General features: G+C 51.2%; 1 protein-coding gene across 1 annotated transcript; it reads left to right on the top strand.

Moving 5' to 3' along the window:
- Positions 1–1,074: 1,074 nt before the first annotated feature.
- TK2 (thymidine kinase 2) lies at positions 1,075–15,152 on the top strand. The gene is made up of 6 exons (XM_028477533.1): positions 1,075–1,237; positions 2,158–2,195; positions 8,346–8,420; positions 10,555–10,608; positions 12,931–13,020; positions 15,054–15,152. Exons 1-6 carry the CDS (start codon positions 1,126–1,128, stop codon positions 15,150–15,152), a joined length of 468 nt encoding a protein of 155 aa, XP_028333334.1. The 5' UTR covers positions 1,075–1,125.
- The last annotated feature ends 5,775 nt before the right edge of the window (positions 15,153–20,927 follow it).

Raw genomic sequence — 20,927 nt, 5'->3', positions numbered from 1 at the left:
CCCAAGTCTGCACTATTGTTTCTCTTTTTTAAAAAATTGTTTCTCTCTCTCTTTTTCTTTTATTGTTTCTCTTGACTGTTTCTCCTTTGTCTTGCATCCATCCCCTCCCTTCCCTAATTAGCAGCTGCTTGAATATGCCAGATGGAATTTAGGGAAGGTCATAGAGGCTGAATGAAGCCTATTTCCTGTAATGAAAGAGATAGGGCACATAGAAAGGCTTTTGTGCCCAGGAGCCCCACAGGATCCTGCTCAGTATCACACCAATCTAACATAGAAAGGAGCTCTGAAGAGCTGTACAAAATGAAAGACTTTTATAGGTAGAAGGGAGTGAGAACAAGGAAGTTGGTTATTGCAAGGTTACTTTTCTTTAGGGGATGGCAGGGGGTCTATCAGGCAGGTCACCTAACTAGTGCTGATCAGACGAAGCCTGATTGACTGGAGAGCCAAAACTATAATTAAGTCTTGGTTTGGTGAGTGGGGCTTAGCATAAGCGACTCCATTTGGGGCCTGTTGTCTTTTTTTTTTTTTTTTTTTTTTTTAAATAACTTCCTGAGGGATCTAGTATATTTACAGTCCAGACCCTGGAAATGTCAAAGCTCAGAGGAAAGAGTGCTGGCTGTGAAGCAAGATAGATGAGCTTGAATTCCAGCTCCACCCCTTAATGGATGCTTCTGATCACTTTTTACGAGTTACCTAAGTTTCCAAGGATCAACTCAGTCCGGAGAATGGGATTGACAATATCCACCTGTATGGTTTTCGGGAAGAATAAATGACACCTTGCGTGCCAGGTGCCTGGATACAACAGATGCTCAATTAACTAATCTCCAATAGTTAATTAACCAATCAGTCGCTGGTGTTATTGGCCACCCATGCCCCGAGTCTTGCCAAATCATGGGTTCATTCTGCCAGCGTCTCGTTGGCGGGAAGATTTCCAGGCTGCAAAGGGCGAACCCCTCACCTTCCCGGAGAGAGGGTGAAATGAGACGGGGTCTCTTTAAGAGCCGGCAGGGCGGGGCGGGCGCGGGGCTGGAGGCTGCGCGCGGAGGCGGGCCCAGTCGCTGGGCAGTGCTTGCGCCGACGTGCGCCGAAAGGAAGGTCGGGCCGGCTGGCTTCGCCCGCGGGGCAATGCTGCTGCGACCGCTGCGGAGCTGGGCTTCCCGGGCACTGCGCCGCGACAGGCCCGGGAGCCCCGCCTTCAGCCCGGGGCCAGGGGCACAGCGTTTGGTCTGGCCTCGGGGTAACGCGTCTCTCAGTTCCCCTCGCTGGCGTCCCGGAGGCGGCCCTCATCCCCACTCCGCGCCCTCAGCTCGCGGAACCTGCCTGAACCCGAAACCCCTTCTCCGAGGCGCCGGGATTTCCTCGGGCGGCCTGGGGGGGAGGGGCGGGGCTGTCGCTGGCTGGTGTCCCAGACGCCAGCCGGCAGGGAGCGGGTGGGGCCTTGGGACTCTGGGCCCAGCCCTTCTTCGGAGCTGGGGAGCCCTCTAAAGAGCGGAAAGATCCCCCCTCCCCCAAGGTTCCTGGGCCCATTCTTTGGGCCTTGGGGGAGATGCCGGCGAGCGGTGGGTGGGTTAGGCTCGGTGCGCACCTTCTCCCGCTGGGAGTGGAGACCCTCCCCTTCAGAAGTGAGAGCCCCTGTTGTGGCCAAGTTCTGGCGTTCTTTGGCCTCGGGGTGTTCAGTGGCACCTGAGAACCCCTGTGGGGTGGGTAGGCCGCGATGTCAGCCCCGGGCCTGCAGGAGAAGCCTGTGCTGAAACCCACCCCTGGGTTTCAGTGGCCCGCCCGCCAGCCACTCTTACCCTGGAGCTACGAGTGGAGGTCACTCTGCGTTTTAACTAGGTGGACACCCATCAGTGAGGATCATAAATATAAAATGTGTGGAAAATGGAAAGCAGAATATACTAAGTGACTAAAGCTGAGCACAGTTGGGGCCCTGACTTGCCAACAGGACCCCGGCTGCAGTTTCAGTGTCACACAGGTAGATAGCAGTGGTGGGCCTGCCTCCGTCCACCTAGGGAGGGTCCCAGGTGTCACTGGAAAACATTTTTAGGCCAGGGAGCACACATAAAAATGACTTTTTGTCGTGGTTTAGAAAATTAGGACAAAGAAGAGTGAGCTATTTAAAACTAAGTTAAAAAATTGATTTCCTTTCTTTTCTAGATAAAGGTAGAGAAAATGAAAAAGAGAAAAAATCAGTGGTAAGTCTCCCTTTTGTGTTCACTCTTTCCAGTGTAGGATTGTATATGTGTAATACACATGCATAATACACACAGGTTTTGAGGAGGGAAGTGAAGGAATATGTGCACATAGTTAAAAAAATGAATACAAGAGGACCTCCAGGGATAAGGAAGTCTGTCTCCACTCCTGGGCCCCAGACTCCCTCCCCAGAGACCATCTCTGTTACTAGTTTCTGGTATGTCCTTCCTGAGAATCTACACAGGTGGGAGAATACATGTATTCATAGCCTTTAGGTGGATTTGGACTATTAACTTGATGAATGATTACAAAGGGATTTGAAAAGTGGAAGTTTAGTTTGTCTGGGTTAGTGGGTGGCAGCTTGGCTGTGAGGGCAGGTCTGCTGACCGCTGCCCCCAGAATACCAATGCTGAGACTGGTGGGTGGGGGAGGGATAACAGAGAATTCATGGGGGTCCACAGACAAGGGTTCCACCAGTGCAGTGACTTGGAGGTGCTAGCTCTGGGGTGGGACTGTGGCTGGTGTGAGGTTGAAGGTCAAAGGGTCAAACTGGACATGCCCATGGGATGGTTAAGACTTTAGCTGGCTGTGGTGGGGAGCAGTATTTCGGTCACTGTTGATCCAGAGGCTCATTTCCTTAAGGGAGCTGGAAGTTGGTAGATATGGCTGTAAAGGGATTTGTTTGGATGGTGTGGGCAGGAGTACCTTGGCTGGGATATGCAGAAGGTGGAAGGTGTGGGGAGGCCCCCTGGGGTATTTGTGGTGATGGAGAGGGCCTGGGAAGAAGTGTGGTCACACGGAGAGGACTGGTGATGAAAATGCTTGAGATTTATGGAAGTTTGTTGAAACTAGACGTGGGGTGGGGTATAGCATAGGCATCATAGCAGGGGGAAGGGGTTGCTAAGTTGAGCTGGATGGGAATTGATGCAGTATTGTACTATTAATTATTGAGCTAGCATTGTTGTGAGCTGGGCCTGTCCTAGGTGCTTTCTGGGTGTGGTCTGTTATCCCCCAGACACACAGTAGGTGGTCCATGGGAAGTGGTGTGGCGCCTGCATTCAGGCCCAGGGCTGGTCTTAGTCGTTCAAATCCTCTGAGTTCCTGTTGTGGACCTGGGGACCTGGGAATCCAACAGCCCCTGTTGTTAGTGAGCCTGTGGTTGGATGGGGGGGATGGCAGTGAATAGGACAATGGTGGATCTAGAACAACAGGGAGTAGGGGCAGGGCTTCTAGAGGATGATGACTGAGGGGAGACTTGAGGCCTCCTGGGAGAAGGAGGAGAGGGTGAGGCAGGAGTGTTGGAGCAGAGGGAACTGCAGAGGTAAGTCACAGAGGGATGAGAGACTGAGGCCTGTGGCCAGTCCCAGAGAGGTGGCTGGGGAGGTCCTGGGGGTCGGGAAGCAGGACCGGAGACAGATCCCAGCGCCCGGAGCCACTGGAAGACTTTACCAGCTGTGATCTGGTTTGCGTCTCAGGAAGAGGTGGTGGACCATGGATAGGGGATGAGGGACCTGGCTGGGTTGGACTGGAGGGGGAGAGGCCAGCAGGGAGGCTGCTCCCACAAGGAGGGTTAGGGACCTTAACTAGGGGCCAAGCAGACAGGCCAGGTTCTGCAGGTGAGTAGGAAGTGGGGCCCAGAGGTATTGCTGAGTTGCTGGGTGAAAAGAGAAGACATCCAGGGCCTTGAGGGTGTCTGGGTGGATGGTGCAGCCTTTCCTGAGGACAGGAACGGGAAGAGAAGCCATATGTGGGTGTTGGGGGGTGATGAATTGAGGTGCCCATGGGACATCCCATGGGATTGGACAGGACAGGGAATGTCTGGGCTGAGCTGCAGCTGTGAAGTGAGTCACCGCCACAGAATTACAAAATAAATTCCAAAGTCGGGTTAAAAAGAAATGACTAATGTTCTCAGGTGAACAGAGTCTGAACAGACATTTCCTGAGTGAATTTATTAATGGCTAATAAACATAAGAAAGTGCTCCGCCTCCCTAACAGGAAGAATGCTTTGGAAGATGGAGTGATGAAAGCTGTGGATCAGACCTCAGACCTGGGTTCCAGTCCCAGCTCTGCTCTTTAGTGGAGGTGGATAAGTCCTTAACCTCTTAGAGCCTCAGTTTCCCCATCTTTGCAAATATTCGTAGCTGTGATTGTTGTGAGAATCAATGTGACAATGTTTGCAAAGTACAGAACCCACAGGGGCTAATTTTATAGACATTATTATTATTAACAATGAAATTAATGAAGATTCAGGATGGGATATGCCCAGTATTGGCACAGTAGGCTCACTCTCATCCTTCTAAAAGGGGTGTGAATTGGGTCAGCATTTTAGAGGGTAATTTGGCATCATGCGTCAACAGCTGTAAAAACTCACTTATCCTTTGATGCAGTGATTATATTTCTAGAAGTCTATTGAAGGGGATAATCAGAGCCAATGACAAGGATTTATGTACAGGAATGTTCACCACAGCACAGCTTATCATATCAAAAAAATGGGTGTCACAACACAGTTTTATAATAAAAGTAACTGGACAGAATGTAACATCCAACAGTAGGGATTTCAATAATTCATGGTATATCTTATATGATGGAATATTATTCAGCCATTCAAATTCATGTTTTTGAAAAATAATGACATTTTTTTGGAAGGTACTCAGTATGTAAGAGATGAAAAAGAAAAGAATAAAAGAATATAAAGTATGATCCAAATGAAATAATAACTTCATAGGGGAAAGAAAGGAAAGAAATTGTCAGTCTGGTTAAGGGAAAGTTGGGAAGTCATAAGAGTGGGTGTATATGAGGGAGAGAGAATTTGGGGGGTGAGGGTGGGAAGTCAGATTCTCTTAGTTCTTTGAATGTTAGATAAAGTTAAACTGGGTTCCTTTTTTTAAAAAAATGGCTTTATTGAGTTATGATTTACATACCCCCAAATTCACTTAATTTTAAGTTTACAATTTAATGATTTTTTTTAGTAAATTTGTGGAGTTGTGCAACATCACAGTGTAATTTTAGAACATTTCCATCATTCAGAAAAGAAACCTCATGCCCATTTGCAGTCACTCCCCCAGATCCAGGCAGCTACTACTATGCTTCCTGTCTCTATGGATTTGCCTTTTCTGGATATTTCCTATAAAATGGAATCATATAGCATTTGGTCTTTGTGTCTAGCTTTTTTCACTTTGCGAAATGTTTTTGAGGTGCACCCACGTTGTAGCATGTGTCAGCACTTCATTTCTTTTTATTGCCAAGTAGCGATACTATAGTGTTCCGTTTTGTGCACGTACCCCACTTTGTTGGCCATTGGGCAAGTTTCCTTTTTATGGCAGATTTCTCAGGGTCTTTAATAGGACAATATATATTTTGATTCTTCCCGTGGGGGCTTTGGGGCTCTAACCTATTTGCCTCTGGAAAGTTTGGTTCTGATTAAACATTTAAATGATGGTTCTCTCTGGAATTATGAGTGATTTTTATTATCTTCTTTTAGTTCTCCGTATTTCTTACTGTGAGAATGCTTAAAGTCTATTTTCAGGAAAGATGAAATGTTATTATTTAAAAATAAGGATAGGGGGCTTCCCTGGTGGAGCAGTGGTTGAGAGTCCGCCTGCTGATGCAGGGGACACGGGTTCGTGCCCTGGTCTGGGAAGATCCCACATGCCGCAGAGCGGCTGGGCCCGTGAGCCATGGCCGCTGAGCCTGCGCGTCCGGAGCCTGTGCTCTGCAACGGGAGAGGCCACAACAGTGAGAGGCCTGCGTACCGTAAAAAAAATAAAAAAATAAAAATAAAAATAAGGATAGATGGTGCATCACAACATCAGTTACAATCATGGGACGTTGGAATCAAGGCCTAATAGCAGAGTGGTGGGCTTGGCTGGCCATGTGCTCCCATGGCATGGTGAATATCTTTTCTTGTAATTGCCTCTTAGTTTCCTCCCCATCTTCACACTCATGAACTCGGTGAGTGCTGGGACTGGCTCCTGAATCCACGTTGCCTGGCACGTGCAAGGCCTTCAATGAGCAGTTGAAAGACTCTCAAAGATGAGAAATGTGTAGAGAAAACAGTACTTGCCTGAAATATACCAAAATGTAGTGATGTTTATGTCCCAGTGGTGGGATTATGGGCAGTATTTTCTGCTTTATGACTTTCTCGATTTTTTTCATTGGGCGTGCACTCCTCTTATAATATTTTCAGACATCACTTTAAAAAAAAAGTTAAAGACTTCCTTTGCTTGACTCCTCTTTCTTCCCTCCATGACAGGGTAACCTGGTCAGATTCTCCATGCCTTGCCTGGTCTAATGAGAAAACCAGTTGGTAATCCAAGGCCCTAGATTTACCAGCTTTCAGGATTTCGTGGTGGGAATAGGAACACGTATTTTTGGAAGAATGTCTCATCTGAACAACATGTTCCTTGCAATGAACAGGAAAGAGACAGTCTGTGCAGAATGATGTCTAGGTTGAGCTCTTTTTGAATATCTAGGAAAAGTTGTTTCCTTTAAAGAACAAAGGTAAAAGTAAAATCCACTGGTGCCCTGATGGGGTCTCCCTTTTGCACATTCACTCTGTTTTCTTGTGCTGAAGGAGTAAGCTGACAGGGAGCCCGGATTGGAGGGCCAGGCCTCTGTAGGAACTGCGATTGTCCGTCCAGCTCTCCTAGGTAGCTGTTAGGATCAAGGCAGGAGGAAATCTTCACAGCCAACTGAGAGAGAGTCCAGTTGCTGGCGAGAGTTTGTAGAGGTGGGGCAAGGTGAGACAGCCCAACGTGCCCCTGTGTTTTATGCAGGGTGTGACTGAGGCTCCACTGGGGTCATGAGAAGGGAGTTGCCAGGCCTAGGTGTGAATTCGAGCTCTTTCCCCTGCCAACCCTGGCACCTGGGGCGAGTAACTTAAGTGGCCCACGTTTCTCTGTGGGTGCTTCCAACCTGGGTGTAAAGGTCACTGTGCAGCAGGACAGGTCCCCTCTGGCTGTGTGTACCCCAGGAGACATGTAATATGTGTTGTCAAGGGCAAGTTTGTCTTCTCACATATGGGGAATTGCCCATTTCCTCTCGTGGTCTGATGGAACCAAAGCCATTTGGTCCATGTCACCAGCAGTCCTGGCTGAGCAGCGTCTTGTCAGAATTGCTGGGCAGCAGGTTCAAGGGTCCCAACCCAGAGTCTGATTCAGAGGGTCTGGGTGCTCCGCTGGTGCTTCTGGAGCAGGGTGTCTGTGGACCACTCATTGAGAAACCCTGCCATGGGTCCGTGGTACTCAGCTTCGTCCATGTTGAAATCACCTGGAGAGCTTTCCAAGGTACTGAGGCCTGAGTCCCATCCTGAGATCATGCCAGAATTGGCCTGGGTTGTGGCTTCCTTTTGTGGATTCTTAAAAGTTCCCAGGTGATTCTACCACATACGTAAGACTGAGAACCACAGCTTCAGTTGCTTTCTTTCCCTGCAGTGGGGTACTTGTAGGAGGCTCCTTGTCTTTTTTATGGGTAGACTCCTCCCACCAGTGCCAAGACAACCCTTTCCCCCCAGTACACTTGGTGTGAGCAGAGTGAACGTTCAAGCTCTACTCCTTGCCTTACGCCCTCTAGAGCCTCATTTTTCTCTTCTGTGAAAATGTTAGAACCCGCTTCTGGCAAGGTTAAGTGCAGGATTGGTGTACGTTGCCCATCTTAGTCCTTTTCTCCTGTCCTCATACCTTCCAGTCCACGGCCAAGCATGTTTTTCTGCAAAGAGCAGTGCGTTAGGTTCTAGGTAACGTACACGTGCTTCCCATCCTTAAAGCCATTAGGTTCTGGTGAAGGAGGCAGGACATTTAGGCCTAAAATCTAATAGTCTGAGGAGTTGAGCTAGGGAAGGGCAGAGCTAGTGCGGCCGAGGGCAAGCTGTGTGGGGTCTAGGGGTTGACCTAAGGGAGTGTCTGTCCTGCAGGGCAGTGGCCTGGTGGCCAGCAGCGGTGGGCCTGGAGCCTGCCGCTGAGGGGAAGGATCAGGTGGTTGCTATTACTAACAACAGGACCCTGGGGGTTTCCTCCAGAGGGATTTTCATGTACACACTGAAGTCTTGGGCTGAGCCAATTATGCTGTTCACCTGAGCCCTTCCCTAGAAATTCTTCCTGGTATTCCCCCAGGCACTCGATTTCTGGTCCTAACACGCGTTTGTCTTTTGCTAGATCTGTGTTGAGGGCAACATTGCAAGCGGGAAGACGACGTGCCTGGAGTTCTTCTCCAACACAACTGACATCGAGGTACGGCTTCCACACCAGGTTTGAAGGCACCTGCAAAAGCTTGGTGCATTTATAAAGGGTGCAAACCAGACCTGCCCTATAGAAATGCTGCTGGGGGAGTGCGTCCTATGTGTGAGGAGGGAGAGGCCCCTTGGAAGCTTGTGCCTGGTTTTCCCCCAGATTTTGCTCCACACACCCTTTTCCTTGGCTGATTTTGCTTTGTAACCTCTCACTGTAATAAATCTTAGCTATGAGTATGACTATATGCTGTATCCTGTGAGTCCTAGTGAATCCTCAGACCCGGAGAGGCGGGCATCTGGGGGACTCCTGACACACCTGTCCTGAGCTGTGTAACTCTCGCTGACACTTTAGAAGCACATGTATTCTCACTGAACACCTTGGAGCCAATGTACAACAACAATACCATCAGCAAGGAGAGTGAACAGCTAATGAGGGTAATACTCTATGCCAGGCACTGTGTTGAGGCATTGTTATATTATCTAATTGATTTCATTCTTACAGGAGTAGTCGCTATGAGACAGGCTGTTATTACTTCAGTTGCAGAGGAGGAAACTGAGGCTCAGTGAGGTGACATGGCTTGGCCAGGGTTGCACGGCTAATGCATGTGGTGCCATGTCCCAGCCCAGGCTGTTTGCTCCAGGGGCCATGCCCTTGTTTGGCTCTATAGTATGCAGAGCTTTTTTGGCTTTAGGAAAACCACCTAGCCTTCAGATCTCAGCTCTGCTCTCTGACCTCCCCAGCTAGGTTACCCTCCATGGTGTAGGTTCTTCTGGCTCCTCTGTATCCTTATTTTGTACTACTTCTCGGGGTTTGAAAATATGTGTTGCTCTCTGTGATGACCTGATTAATGTCTGCTTCCCCAGTAAGTTTAAAGTTGAAAGCATGAAAGCAGGGCTGGGGTGGTTTTTCTCTTGCTGAATCCTTGGTACCTAGCGTGGCACCTGGCACAGTGGGTGCTCAGTATTTGTTGAGTGACAGTGCCACAGATGGGGCACAGGTCAAGGCTGCCTGTGTCCCAGCCTCTGGTGGGCCTGCGTGGTACAGCATATGCTACTCAGGGGACAGGACCAGAGTGCTGAAGACCCAGAAGAAGGAGAGGGAGGTTGGGAGGAGCAGGGAATTATTCACAGAGGAAGGGATATTTGAACTGGATTCTGAAGGATGTATAGGAGTTTTCCATGTAATGAAAGTTGAGGTGAAATGAGGTGAGGTGGGCATACTGGGCAGAACAACAGCATGAGCAAAGACACAGAGGGGTAAAAGGTGGGGGGAGGTTACTCTTCAAGGGTCCCATGCATTGTTTTCCTTTGGTCTCTTGTGACCTGTGGCACCTACTCACATGGACTTGAAGGTCCCCAGAGGGATCCGGATATTCTCAAAATCTTGGCCCCAAGAGAACCATTTACTTATTTGTTTATTTTGGCTGTGCCGGGTCTCAGTTGCGGCAGGCGGACTTCTTAGTTGCGGCATGCATGCGGGATCTAGTTCCCCGACCAGGGATCGATCCTGGACCCCCTGCATTGGGAGCGCGGAGTCTTACCCACTGGACCACCAGGGAAGTCCCAAGGGCACCATTTAAATCCTTTCCAGCGCACACCTGCACAGCTTAGGGAGGCTACTAAAGAACCAGGACTCTTTGCTGTCAGTGTGCCCAACACAGAGATTAGAGGGAGGCAAAAGAGGCAGAGCACGCTGCCAAGGTCGCTGGAGAGCCCTCAGGCCGGAAGCTGGATGCAAGCTGCATCCTGAAGTGCAAGAAGCAGCCTCCCTCTTGGCTTCTCTCACCTCCCTGCCTTCCTGATGTGGTGGGCAGTAAGGGGCGGGATGGAACACATGGAGGGGGGATTGGGAGAACCCACTTGCCCCCGGGGAGCTCCCGTGGCAGCAGGAGAAGTGGCGTGTGCATATGCTCGTATACAGGGGTGGACAGAGTGGTTCTCAAGTCATTTCTCGAAGCTACACCTGGAGCCACGTCTGCATGGAGTTGTGGCCTCGCAGGGAGGGTTGCTCCACTATTTTGGCCCACCCTGGGCGCCCAAATCTTGACTCTCTCCCGCATCCCACCCCTAACACGAGCCTTCACAGAGCTCAGGACTGAGGAGCAGCAGCTCTCTGACGTTTTCTTTCCTGGCAGGTGTTAACGGAGCCCGTGCCCAAGTGGAGAAATGTCCGAGGCCATAATCCTCTGGTGAGTGTGTTGTTATAGGTGTGAACCGCCAGCTGCCTCTTAAGGGTGCAGGAACAGTGCTTCTGGTGCCTGGGCCTGCACCCTGTCCACACGTGTCCTTGCTCTTCGCTGGGTGGTGGGGGAGAGGGAGGCGACAGAGGGAAAATGGCGGCATGTCGGTGGTCTGAGGTCTAGGTTCTTTGAGGCCTGGCTGGGCACGTAAGGAGCCCAGGGACTTCCTGTCATCTGTCCCAAACTATCCCAAGTGGTCGGCCCCAGCTACCGGGGGTCCGCCTCCTGCTGCTCATTCTTACCCCACCCTCTCCTAGAAGAAACCCAGGTCTCCTCAGGCCTAGCCCCCCAGGACCTGTCCCTAAGTAACTAGCTTCCTTGGTAAACCTCTGATTGGGGTTTGCACTTGCCAATGCCCAGGGGCTGCCTCAGGCTCACCCTGAAGCTACCAGTCTGCTTTCCCAAGGGTGGACCTAGCAAGTAGCGGCTGTAATGTGCCTGTGCCCCTCCCACCTCCTTCCCCGTTCAGAAGGCTCAACTCTGGCTGCTTGAAAGAGGTGGGTGGAGTCTGGGTCCTGTAAGAGTGAGCTCAAGAAAGGGATTTTGGTTCTGGGCTCCTGTCCCATGATGGAGGAACGATTAGTTTCGTTTTTCAGGTAAGGAAACCGTGGCTGAAATAGGTTGCCCAAGGTCACCCAGCGTGGTAAATGACAGACCTAGGTTTGAACCTTGGACTAGGGGGAGCCTGTGCTGTCCCCTCATTTCTAGCAACACAACTGGCATCTCCTTGTGTGGTTCTTTAGACTCTGAGTTCCGCTAAGGGCAGGGACTGTGTCTAATTTGGCTCACCGTTTTTTGCTACAACATAGCACAGTGCTGAGCACTTAGTAGGTGCTTGTTCACTGATTGATTCAGCCAGTATTCGTTGTATGCCTGCCACGTGCCAGACACTAGACGCTGGGGCAGTGAGCACCTCAAAGCTTCTACTCTGCTGGCCCTGATAGCCCAGCGTGGGGAGGCAGAAGGCAATTAAAAAGTGTGTGATACGGTGGGTAGTGACAGGAGCTAAGAAGGCATTTAAAGCAGGTAAAAGGATATTATTGAAATAAGGCAAAACCTCTCAGAGCTTTTGAATAAAGAATCCCAGAGACGGGAAAAGAGTTTCACCTCTCAGCAAGGGGGAGAAGATGGAATGCCAGTCGTGGGCATACAAGGAAGCTGAGAAACATTCCTGTCTTCTAGGAAACTGGGAGGAACCAGGGCTGGATCGTTACGTGAGACAACTAGGGTTGCAGACGTTAGGGGTTAGAGGTGACATTCACAGGACCCAGTCCCAGTCTCAGAAGTCTGAGTATCCGTGGCACAAAGAGCATTGCCAATGACAGTTTTATAATTAAAAAAACCATAGAATTAGATATTTTTACACAAGTTTCCCCTCTAGACAGAGGAGCAAGATTGATAGTTTTGTGCAAAGTCTCAGTTCATCACTTTATCTGAATCGGTTTTCTGATGCAGAAAGGTCTTTTTTTCTGCAGCTGTCAGGCAAGAGGGAGTGTTTCTCCTAACTTTTCTGAGATTCTTTCACCTGCAGTTAGGAGTTTGCAGTTTCCAGTGCAGAACACTGGAGTTTCATTAGTTAGCACCAAGAGAAAAAGAAGCAAAAATTTGGAAAAGAGCAGAATAGGATTATTAGCAAGTGGAACATGGAGCAGGAAGTATTTTGTATCTACAGGCAGTAGAGAGTGATTGAGGGGGTGGATTCTGTTTTAGAGAGGATGGTTGGGAAGGCATCTCTGACAAAGTGCCGTTTGAGCAGAAACCTAAACAAAGCGTGGGAGGGAGCAGTGCAGGTATCTGGGGGAGAGTGTTCAGACAGAAGGCACAGCAGATGCAAAGGCCCTGAGTTGAAATCACACTTGGGTGTTTGGGTAACACTAAGGAAGCTCATGTGGTTGGAAGCTCACAGAGCCAAAGGAAGAATGGTTGGAGACAAGAGAAGATGGAAGTGATTGTCTAGGGCCCTGTGGGCCTTGGTAAGGGCTTTGGATTTTATTGTGAATGCAGTGGGAAGCCAGGGAGGGTCCTAAACAGGGGAGTGATGATAACTGGCTCCTGTAGTATAACAGGCTCACTGGCTGCTGCTAGAGAGCAGGCTTTAGGGGCTCAGCGAACATGATTGAATGCCTGAATGAATGCTCCCTGGGATTTTATATAGGCTTCTATTATAGCTGTTCCCAGGCTGTCCTGTAACTGCTCCAGTGTCTGTCTCTGTCCACTCTGTGACCGGGCTGGAAGTCCTACAGATACAGCACCGCATTCTCCCCTCTTTAGGGTCTGATGTACCGGGACGCCTGTCGATGGGGCCTCACGCTGCAGACATATGTGCAGCTCACCATGCTAGACCAGCACGCTCGTCCTCAGGTACATTTCAGATGCTTGGTTTCAACCTTCTTAAACACAGTTTTCTTCAAATGAGTGGCATGTAGTTGCCAGGAAGGGAAACCTCACATGGAAGCCCCGCTGGGCCTTCAGAGCTGCTCAGCCTCCTCTGTCTCTGGGGCCAAGGTCTGTTCCTACAGCTCTCTGAGGACCAGCCTCCAGTGCCCCCACCCACCAACCTCAGCTAGCCAAGAACTTGCTATGATGCCATGTAAGCCCAAGTCTTCATGACCCGACCGCTCCTGGACTCAACTCCCTTTAACTCAGTTCTTCTCAAAGTGTGGTCCCTGGACGAGGGGCAGCAGGAGCACCTGGAAACTTGTTAGAAATGCACATTTTCTGCCCCATCCTGGACCCGCTGAATCAGAAATTCTGAGGTGAGGCCTAGCAATCTGGGTTTTATCAAGCTCTCCAGGTGATTTTAACACATCCCTTACTTGTTTGCAAATTTGTTTGCATGAGAACTGCTGATATAACCTTCACAAGGCTTGTTCACATTCTCAGTTCAGGTTCTTGAGAGAAAGAATCTGATTGGCTCAGCTTGGGTCAGGCGTCCAGCCCTGGTCCAGTCAGGTATTGGGGCAGGTCACAAACACGGCCACTTAGGCCCCTTCCATCAGCGGGGTGTGAATAGGGCAGAGTCTCTTAGAAGAAAGGCTGACTGAGAGATCCGATTGGCACCCGTGGTTCAGAATGGCAAGTACCACCTAAGAGACTGGCTTTGGAGGCTCTCCTTGAAGGAGACGGGAGATCCGTCGGCCAGTTTCTCTGCCGCAGCCATTCAGTGGTTTGATGCAAGGCTGGGCACTTGGAACCATAGCTATCATTCTTCTACAAATCTGTGTCTTTTAATAATAGAAAAAGATATGAGCAGAACCATTCTTTTAATAATAGAAAAAGATATGAGCAGAACCATATGAGTTTCTATCTCCCCAAAAATCTGTCTAAAAGATACATGTCAGAATATGGTCTGAGGTTGGCATGCACCCTACTTTTCCTGAGTGGGCACTCGATTGCAAATGTAAATTGTATCTAGTATATCTGAATATAATGGGCTGTATGTGTGTTCCTCTGTTTAAGGAAATCTATCAGGAAGGAGGCAGAGAAAGAGATGGACAGACTAGGAAAGAGGAGGAGAGGAGAGAGGGATAAATGGGGAACTAGCAAAAGATGGGCAGCAGAGAGTCATAAGTAAGGAGAGGACTGAGAAATAGAAAAGAAGGCAGATGGACAGATAGACAAATAGGAGAGTCAGGAAATTACTGGGTTATGGCTTTAAATCAGCCTCTGATTTGCTAGTCCAGGTCCCATTGGGTGCTGTGGGCCAGGCTGAGTGAGAGCAGTGTTTGCCCACTTGGTGTCAAGAGTAAGAGCACCTCTGGCTTCCCAGTGGGACACTGTGGACAAAGGGAAAGGCCATCTGTGGAGGGTGTGTGCATGCTGGCAGAGAGGGGCCACGTCAGTGTCGTCCTCCCTCTTCCTGGGCACAGTCCTTTCCAGTTTTGAAGGGCTGCAGTGATCCCCAGCTAGCCCTGTGAGGAGGCGGTGAAGTTGGCAGGCATGCTGGTGGGGTTCCATAAAGCCACAGCCCAGCCCTCTCGGAGCTCTGCCTCTGCTTAAGTAAATGCATCCTGTTTAGGTCCATGATAATCACCGCACTTTGTGCTTGCCACCACTTTCCCAGGGGGCACTTGGCAGTTTTTCTAGCACTTCCCCAAACCCACAGTCCAGTGGAGCCTCACCCCTCCTGTGAAGGAGGCTGCTGCTGACAGGCCCTCCACCCGGCCTTGCTGCACTGACCACTGAGCTTCAGGGTATGGTATGGGGAGGGTCCAGGGCCCAGGGAGCCTAACGTGGGACACACGGTTCTCTGGTGTCCACCTCCCTCTCCTGAGGCTTCTCAATTCTTGTATTCAGCATAGACCATAGGCAGGGGGAGCAGCAGGCATTCTTCAAGGCTTCCTGACCCCTTCCTCTTTGCCTGAGTTAGTGAATCACTTTTTGTTTTCTTGTAGACATTGCCTGTACGGTTGATGGAGCGGTCGATTCACAGCGCAAGATACGTTTTTGTAGAAAACTTGTATAGAAGGTACCGTAGTTTGCACAATCGATAATTTATTAAACCATTAAATTTTTAGAAATGAAATTGGAACTTATTTATCCAGTTGACACATACTGAGTACCTACTGTGTTGCCACAGTAACACTGTGTAACAACCAACCACGAAACCTCAGTGACAGCTCTCTGCGCTGATGGCTCGGCTGTCCAGGGCGGTCGGCCCGGCGGCTCTGCTGACCTTGGCTGGCTCAGTGATATGTCCAGGGGTTGGCTGGTCTAGGGGGGCCCGGTGAGGGTGACTGGGGTGACTCATCTCTCATCTGCTTGCTGATCCTCCTCCTGGGACTGGCAAACTGGCCTGGGCATTCACGTCTCATGGTTATGGCAGATCAAAAGCACCGTAGTTCTTTTTCAGGTCTCTGCTTCATGTTCGCTAACATCCATTGGCCAAAGCAGGTCACACCAGCCCACCCCAGTCTGAGGGGGCAGGACCCTGTGGGTTACATGGCCAAGTGGGAGGAGACAGGGAGGGATGAAGATGCAGAGCGACTAGAGCGATCAGTCCAGCAGTGTGCATGGTATTTGTTGTGGTTTCCCTCACAGCTGCCTTCTGCCCTCATGGGAGCAGACTGTGTCACACAGACGTAGCTGGCGGGCTTCTGGTGGCCCTCAGTGCTGTGGCGTCAGAGGTGTGGGGTCCTCCACTCCTGGGCTCAGTTGACTGCCGATGTTTGGGGGTCTTGGGGAATGGGCTGCAGCTTCTTCTCTGCGTCTCCCTTTTTGGTAGCTTTGAGCTTCACTCCCTCACAGAGCTGGTCCTGATATCTGCCTTCCATTCTCTACACCCTGGCTCCCTGTTCCCTCCCATCTGCAGCTGTGGTCCCAGACTCCCTGTCTTGGTGGGTTGAGCCTCTCATTCTTTTTTTTTTCTTTTGTTTTCTTTATTTATTTTTGGCTGCGTTGCATCTTCGCTGCTGTGCGCGGACTTTCTCTAGTTGTGGTGAGCGGGGGCTGCTCTTAGTTGCGGTGCGCGGGCTTCTCATTGCAGTGGCTTCTCTTTGTTGTGGAGCACCGGCTCTAGGGCGCATGGGCTTTAGTAGTTGTGGCTCGCGGGCTCTAGAACTCAGTCTCAGTAGTTGTGGCGCACGGGCTTAGTTGCTCCGTGGCACATGGGATCTTCCCGGACCAGGGCTCAAACCCACGTCCCCTGCATTGGCAGGTGGATTCTTAACCACTGCGCCACCAGGGAAGCCCCACTTGTTATTCTTAATTACTTCTTTCTGTTGGTTTTCTTCGTGGTATTCAAGACAACTTCTAATTAGGTTGAACCATGTGAAATTGTTAACACTTGACCAATTTTGACCTACAAAAATGGCAGTTTTGTGTGGTTTAACTTAGTATCTATTTACTTGTTTGTCTATTGCATGTCCTGCCAACTGGACCAGAAGCTCCTTGAAGGCAAGGGAGCACGTCTGGTTTGCCGGCCTAGCTGGTACCCAGCACAGAGCTGGCACCTGGGTGATACTTGTTAGCTATTGCTGGGTGTCAGGACCTGTGGCTGGTCTTTGGTCTCCAGCCCAACTTGTCCCCCAGCTGTTTCACACCCCTTCCTCTGAGGGCGCCACAGAAAGGTTTTTCCCTGGGTCCTGAGCTGCCAAGGGTTGTGACCTAGAGCCTGTGTGGTCCCAGGGTGAGAGCCTCTGCCCCCACCCACTCCAAGCATCCCCAGTGCTATGGGGTCAGGGTTGGCAGCCAGGGCAAGTCCTGACTGTAGCTTTGTCCTTTGACCTCAGAACTTTCTTGTGGGTTCTACCCTTCCAGCAGGCAGCATTCCTGATGCTGGAGCCCCATCCGCACCTGGCTGCCTGCGTGTCTAGTGGGGCTGGTGTGCCCACTGCTAGGTTTACACAGCCCTTTGCCCTCCCTTGCTCCTGCTCATTAGTGCCTCTGCCACAGGGAGGACGGTCAGAGGAGACGAGAGAGGAGGACGAGGGAACCCCTCCGGTGTTCATTTACCGCGGACCCCGGCAGTGGGTGGGATTCCCTGTGACCCTCGCGTAGTTGGGTTGTCTCTGTTTTCTAATTGCAGTCAGCCTGGCTAGTTCTGTGTGGCAGCCAGTGGCTCTTTTTGAAGAGGGTGACCTGGAATGGCATGACCAGAAGTCAAGGGGAGAGAGCGGAGGGTGGACTTAAGTGCACCTCAGTTCCACCCTGGCTCTGGAGACATTGTGAGCACAACCGGGTTCCTGAACCTCTCTGAGCCCTTCTCCTCTCTGATTCTGTTGTCCGTCTCTGGAAAGCCTTTGGAGTGGTTGCCTGGTTAAGGTTTGTGTCCCCTGCCTACCTTGGTCTTCATGAAATTTGCCAGTTGAACCCCCCTCCCCCCATAGGCTGCCTAACATCTGGTGAGCTTGCCCAGGAGCTGCTTGTGTTGCTTGTCCTGGGCGCAGTTTGAAAATTTAGCTGATGTCCCGGGCTTTGGTTCCTCACACCCATGGTCCTTCATTTCAGCACTTCTGATGGGTGGTTCTCTGTTCCCTGAGCTCCGTGGCTGTGGTCCAGGTCACTGGTCCATTTAATGGGGCCTTGCCCTGGGCTGTTTGGTGGGTAGGGAAAGGCTGTTGCTTTTCATTTTTTTGAGCTCTTTTCCTTCATATTTACACCTCCCCCTGGCCCTCCCAGAATGCCTGGCGTCTGTGGGTAGGATTTCTGTGGGACAGTGAACTACAGAAGAAATTCACAGCGTCCTTGTTTCTGTTCCTGGGACCTAATTGTTTTAAGTTCACACAGCCTCCAGAGGGCATGGAGTTCCTTGAAGATCTTGTTGGAGCCTCGAGACTGATCTCTGGTATCACTTGATGGAGCCCAAAGGCTGTGGGTTGGCCTGAGGGATCACCGTGGCACCCTGGGGGGCCAGGCCATCCGCCACTTTGGTTTCAGGGAAATGGGAGAAGGCCGTGCTCCTCAAACCCTTTCCCTGAAGTCTCCAAAGGCAGAGAAACACTCACCCAGGCGGCCGCTTCCCTGCAGGTTTTCCCAGCCTGTGTACCCGAAGCAGCCGGCTAACTAACTGGAAATTTCTTGGAAGACTTCTCTTCGAAGTCTTTGCATTCTATCCCATAACATATCCTTGTGATTGTAATAACAACTGGTGTGCTCAGCATGTGGCTGGGAGTCCCCCTGACTCAGCCACACTCCCCAGAGAGCCCGAGTTTGGGTGGCAGAGGTCCAAGGGCAGGGACACCAAGAGGCACCTTCCCAGTGCAGGCCATTCACTTATGGGACTGGTCCAGCTTATCTGAGAGTAGGCACGGCTCATGTGGTTGAGGGGCAGGGCAGGGCAGGGACCCGTGGGCTGGAGCTACAGTTATTGTCCTTCCATTTGAACCCTCCAGGCAGCACTGAGATGGGCACTGTTGACCGTGTTTGGCAGATCAGGAACCACGTGGGGTTTGAAGGCCTTGCTCCTTCCTGGTTGGGCAGGAAACTGACCGGGGGGCTGACCTGCACACTGCTATGTGGGGCAGCAGTGAAGGAGGAAGTGGTGAGACATCTAGATTTCTCTCTTTAAGGCCAGAGGCTTCAGCCCCAGTGTGCTGGCTCCGGGGGACCAGGCCTCTGCCCCTTTCCACCCAGGCCCTACACTCAGCTTCTCCCACAGACTCCGTGCATCTTGTTCATGCACCCATGCTGCTTCCAGGGTGGGGCCTGAGAGCCTGTGTTTCCAGCAGACAAGCACCCTGGGTAGCTGTCATCCTGCTGGTTGGCATCACACTCGGAGGGGCAGCCTCTGAAGAAGGCAGCAGCCAGGTGGCCCGCAAGGGGCCCTCTGTGCCAATCGTGGTCCTTTGCCCTGGGAGTTTTGCCCCGTGGCTTCCTTGGGGCCTCACCTGGGCCTTAGGGGTCGTTGAAAGCAAGACCTGCAGGCTGTCTTTGTGGGGGGCAGTGGGGCAGGTGGCCAGCCAGAGTGAAAGTTCTTCATGGAGCAGGATTTCCTCAGCTTCCTGCACCACCTGCAGTTTCTTCATTTCACATTTGTGGCTTCAGATTTTGGTTGTTGGGGGTTTTGTTGTATTACCTTTGTTTTCAGGGCCTCTGGGTGTATTCCTAGGTCAGGAGTGAGGCAGCTGTAGGCCAAAGGTTTTCTTTTTGGAGGCACAGTAAACAGCATTTCTAGCCAGAGCTAAAGAAGTGACAGGTGGGAGGAAGGGTAGGACGTGGGCTTTCTTCTTGGTCACTTTAGTTAGAAACCCAGCTTCTCTCCATGCAATGGGCCTTCCACAGTGAAGTGGTGCTGTGAAAGTAGATGTTTCCATGCCCCCCAAATACAGATTACCATCATTTTGAGCCTAAACCAAATGACGCCTAGAACTGGGTTTGGCTGGATCCTTTGCTCCTACCCAGAATAGGATGTTTTGGTTCCTACCTGTGGAAGTTCGGCTGGGTACTGGGAACCACAAGACGGCTTGTGTGGGGTGTCAGCTCTTGCCTGGGAGCTTGTGTGGGGACAGCCCTTACACAAGGCAGGGGGTGCATGGCTGCTGCCCTTTCAGCCTTGGGGTTGGTCATTTTCTTTTTCGCAGAAGCCCTTGCAGCCTTGGCTTGGAATCTGGAGGGACTGGGATGGAAGGAAGTACGGTAGGCATGGCTTTGCTGTCTGCAGTTGCAGGCTCGGGTGCCCAGAAAAGCCCACATTCTGCAATTCTGCATCCCCCAAAGCCAAATTTCTGGAAGGGCTTTCTTGCCTTTTGGGCCTCGGACAAGTGAGGAGCTCCTCCAGGGAGAGACCCACCTCTTCCGCCCCCATCCTTACCCCAGCGAGTTTGGGGTGGGCAGAACATACATGCAATTATGCCATCAGGGGTTAATTGCCAACAAGGAAGATTCTGGTTCCACAGTCTCTTTAAAGACTTAAAGAACCTGAAGAACTTCTGAGGTGTGGGCACTGCTGGAATGAACAGCTGAAGGTGGCGAGAAAGACTCAGGCAGCTAAAGCGGCCACGCAGGCCACTGTGTGGCCCGACCCTGTGGGCTAATTGAACACAAAGGTTTTACAGGATTGCCTGGTTGGTGTTTTCTAAGAAAAGAAGGAAGGGAATTGCATGGGGCCCAGCTGGGGAAGTGACACACTGACTCACCAGGGGCTGCGGGTTGCAGACATCCATTAAGACCCTGCGTTTGGAACAACAGGCGGGTCCTCCTACTGCCCTGATGGGCCCTGGGGCTTGGACTCCTCCTCACTCTAGGCCAGACTGGGGACTCACTGCCTGGGTCATGGGCCTGCGAGCAGTAGCTTTCCTCAGGCTGAGGCTAGAGAGACACTGGATGGGCCCAGGGGCAGCCACCTCAGCTGACAGATGGGGCAGGTGGGGTTGGGGCACGTGGTGCAGCCAGGAGCTTATGGGTTTGGGGGCCGCCGAGAGCCAGGCTTCAGTCCCTGGCTCAGAGCTGGGCTGAGCTTCTCTGGGCCTCAGTTTTCCTCATCTATAAGTTGGGGCTAAAATTGACCTCACAAGGTTTATGAGAAACAAAAGAAAGTTGTGTACAAGGAGGCTGGCATTTGAGTGTGTGATTTCAGTTTTAACCCGTGTTCTCTGGGCCTCACGGGGAAGGCAGCAGCAAACGGTGCCAAACAAAACAGCAGGATTCGTGTGGACCCATGACCTCAATTTTGCCCCCCTAGGATAAGGGGAAGGCACCATGAAACCCGCTCAGTCCACCGTTGGTCGGTCTGCAGAGAGGTGCCGCCCTCTGTGTGTTCTGTGGAAATAAAAGCAGTTCCTTGGTGGTGGTGCTGGGCGCCCCATTCTCGAGGCAGACACAGGAGGAGC

This window comes from Physeter macrocephalus, chromosome 17 (genome assembly GCF_002837175.3).
Source record: "Physeter macrocephalus isolate SW-GA chromosome 17, ASM283717v5, whole genome shotgun sequence".
Taxonomy (NCBI): domain Eukaryota; kingdom Metazoa; phylum Chordata; class Mammalia; order Artiodactyla; family Physeteridae; genus Physeter; species Physeter macrocephalus.
The sequence above is the reverse complement of the archived record's forward strand: the minus strand, read 5'-3'. Positions and strand labels throughout refer to the sequence as shown.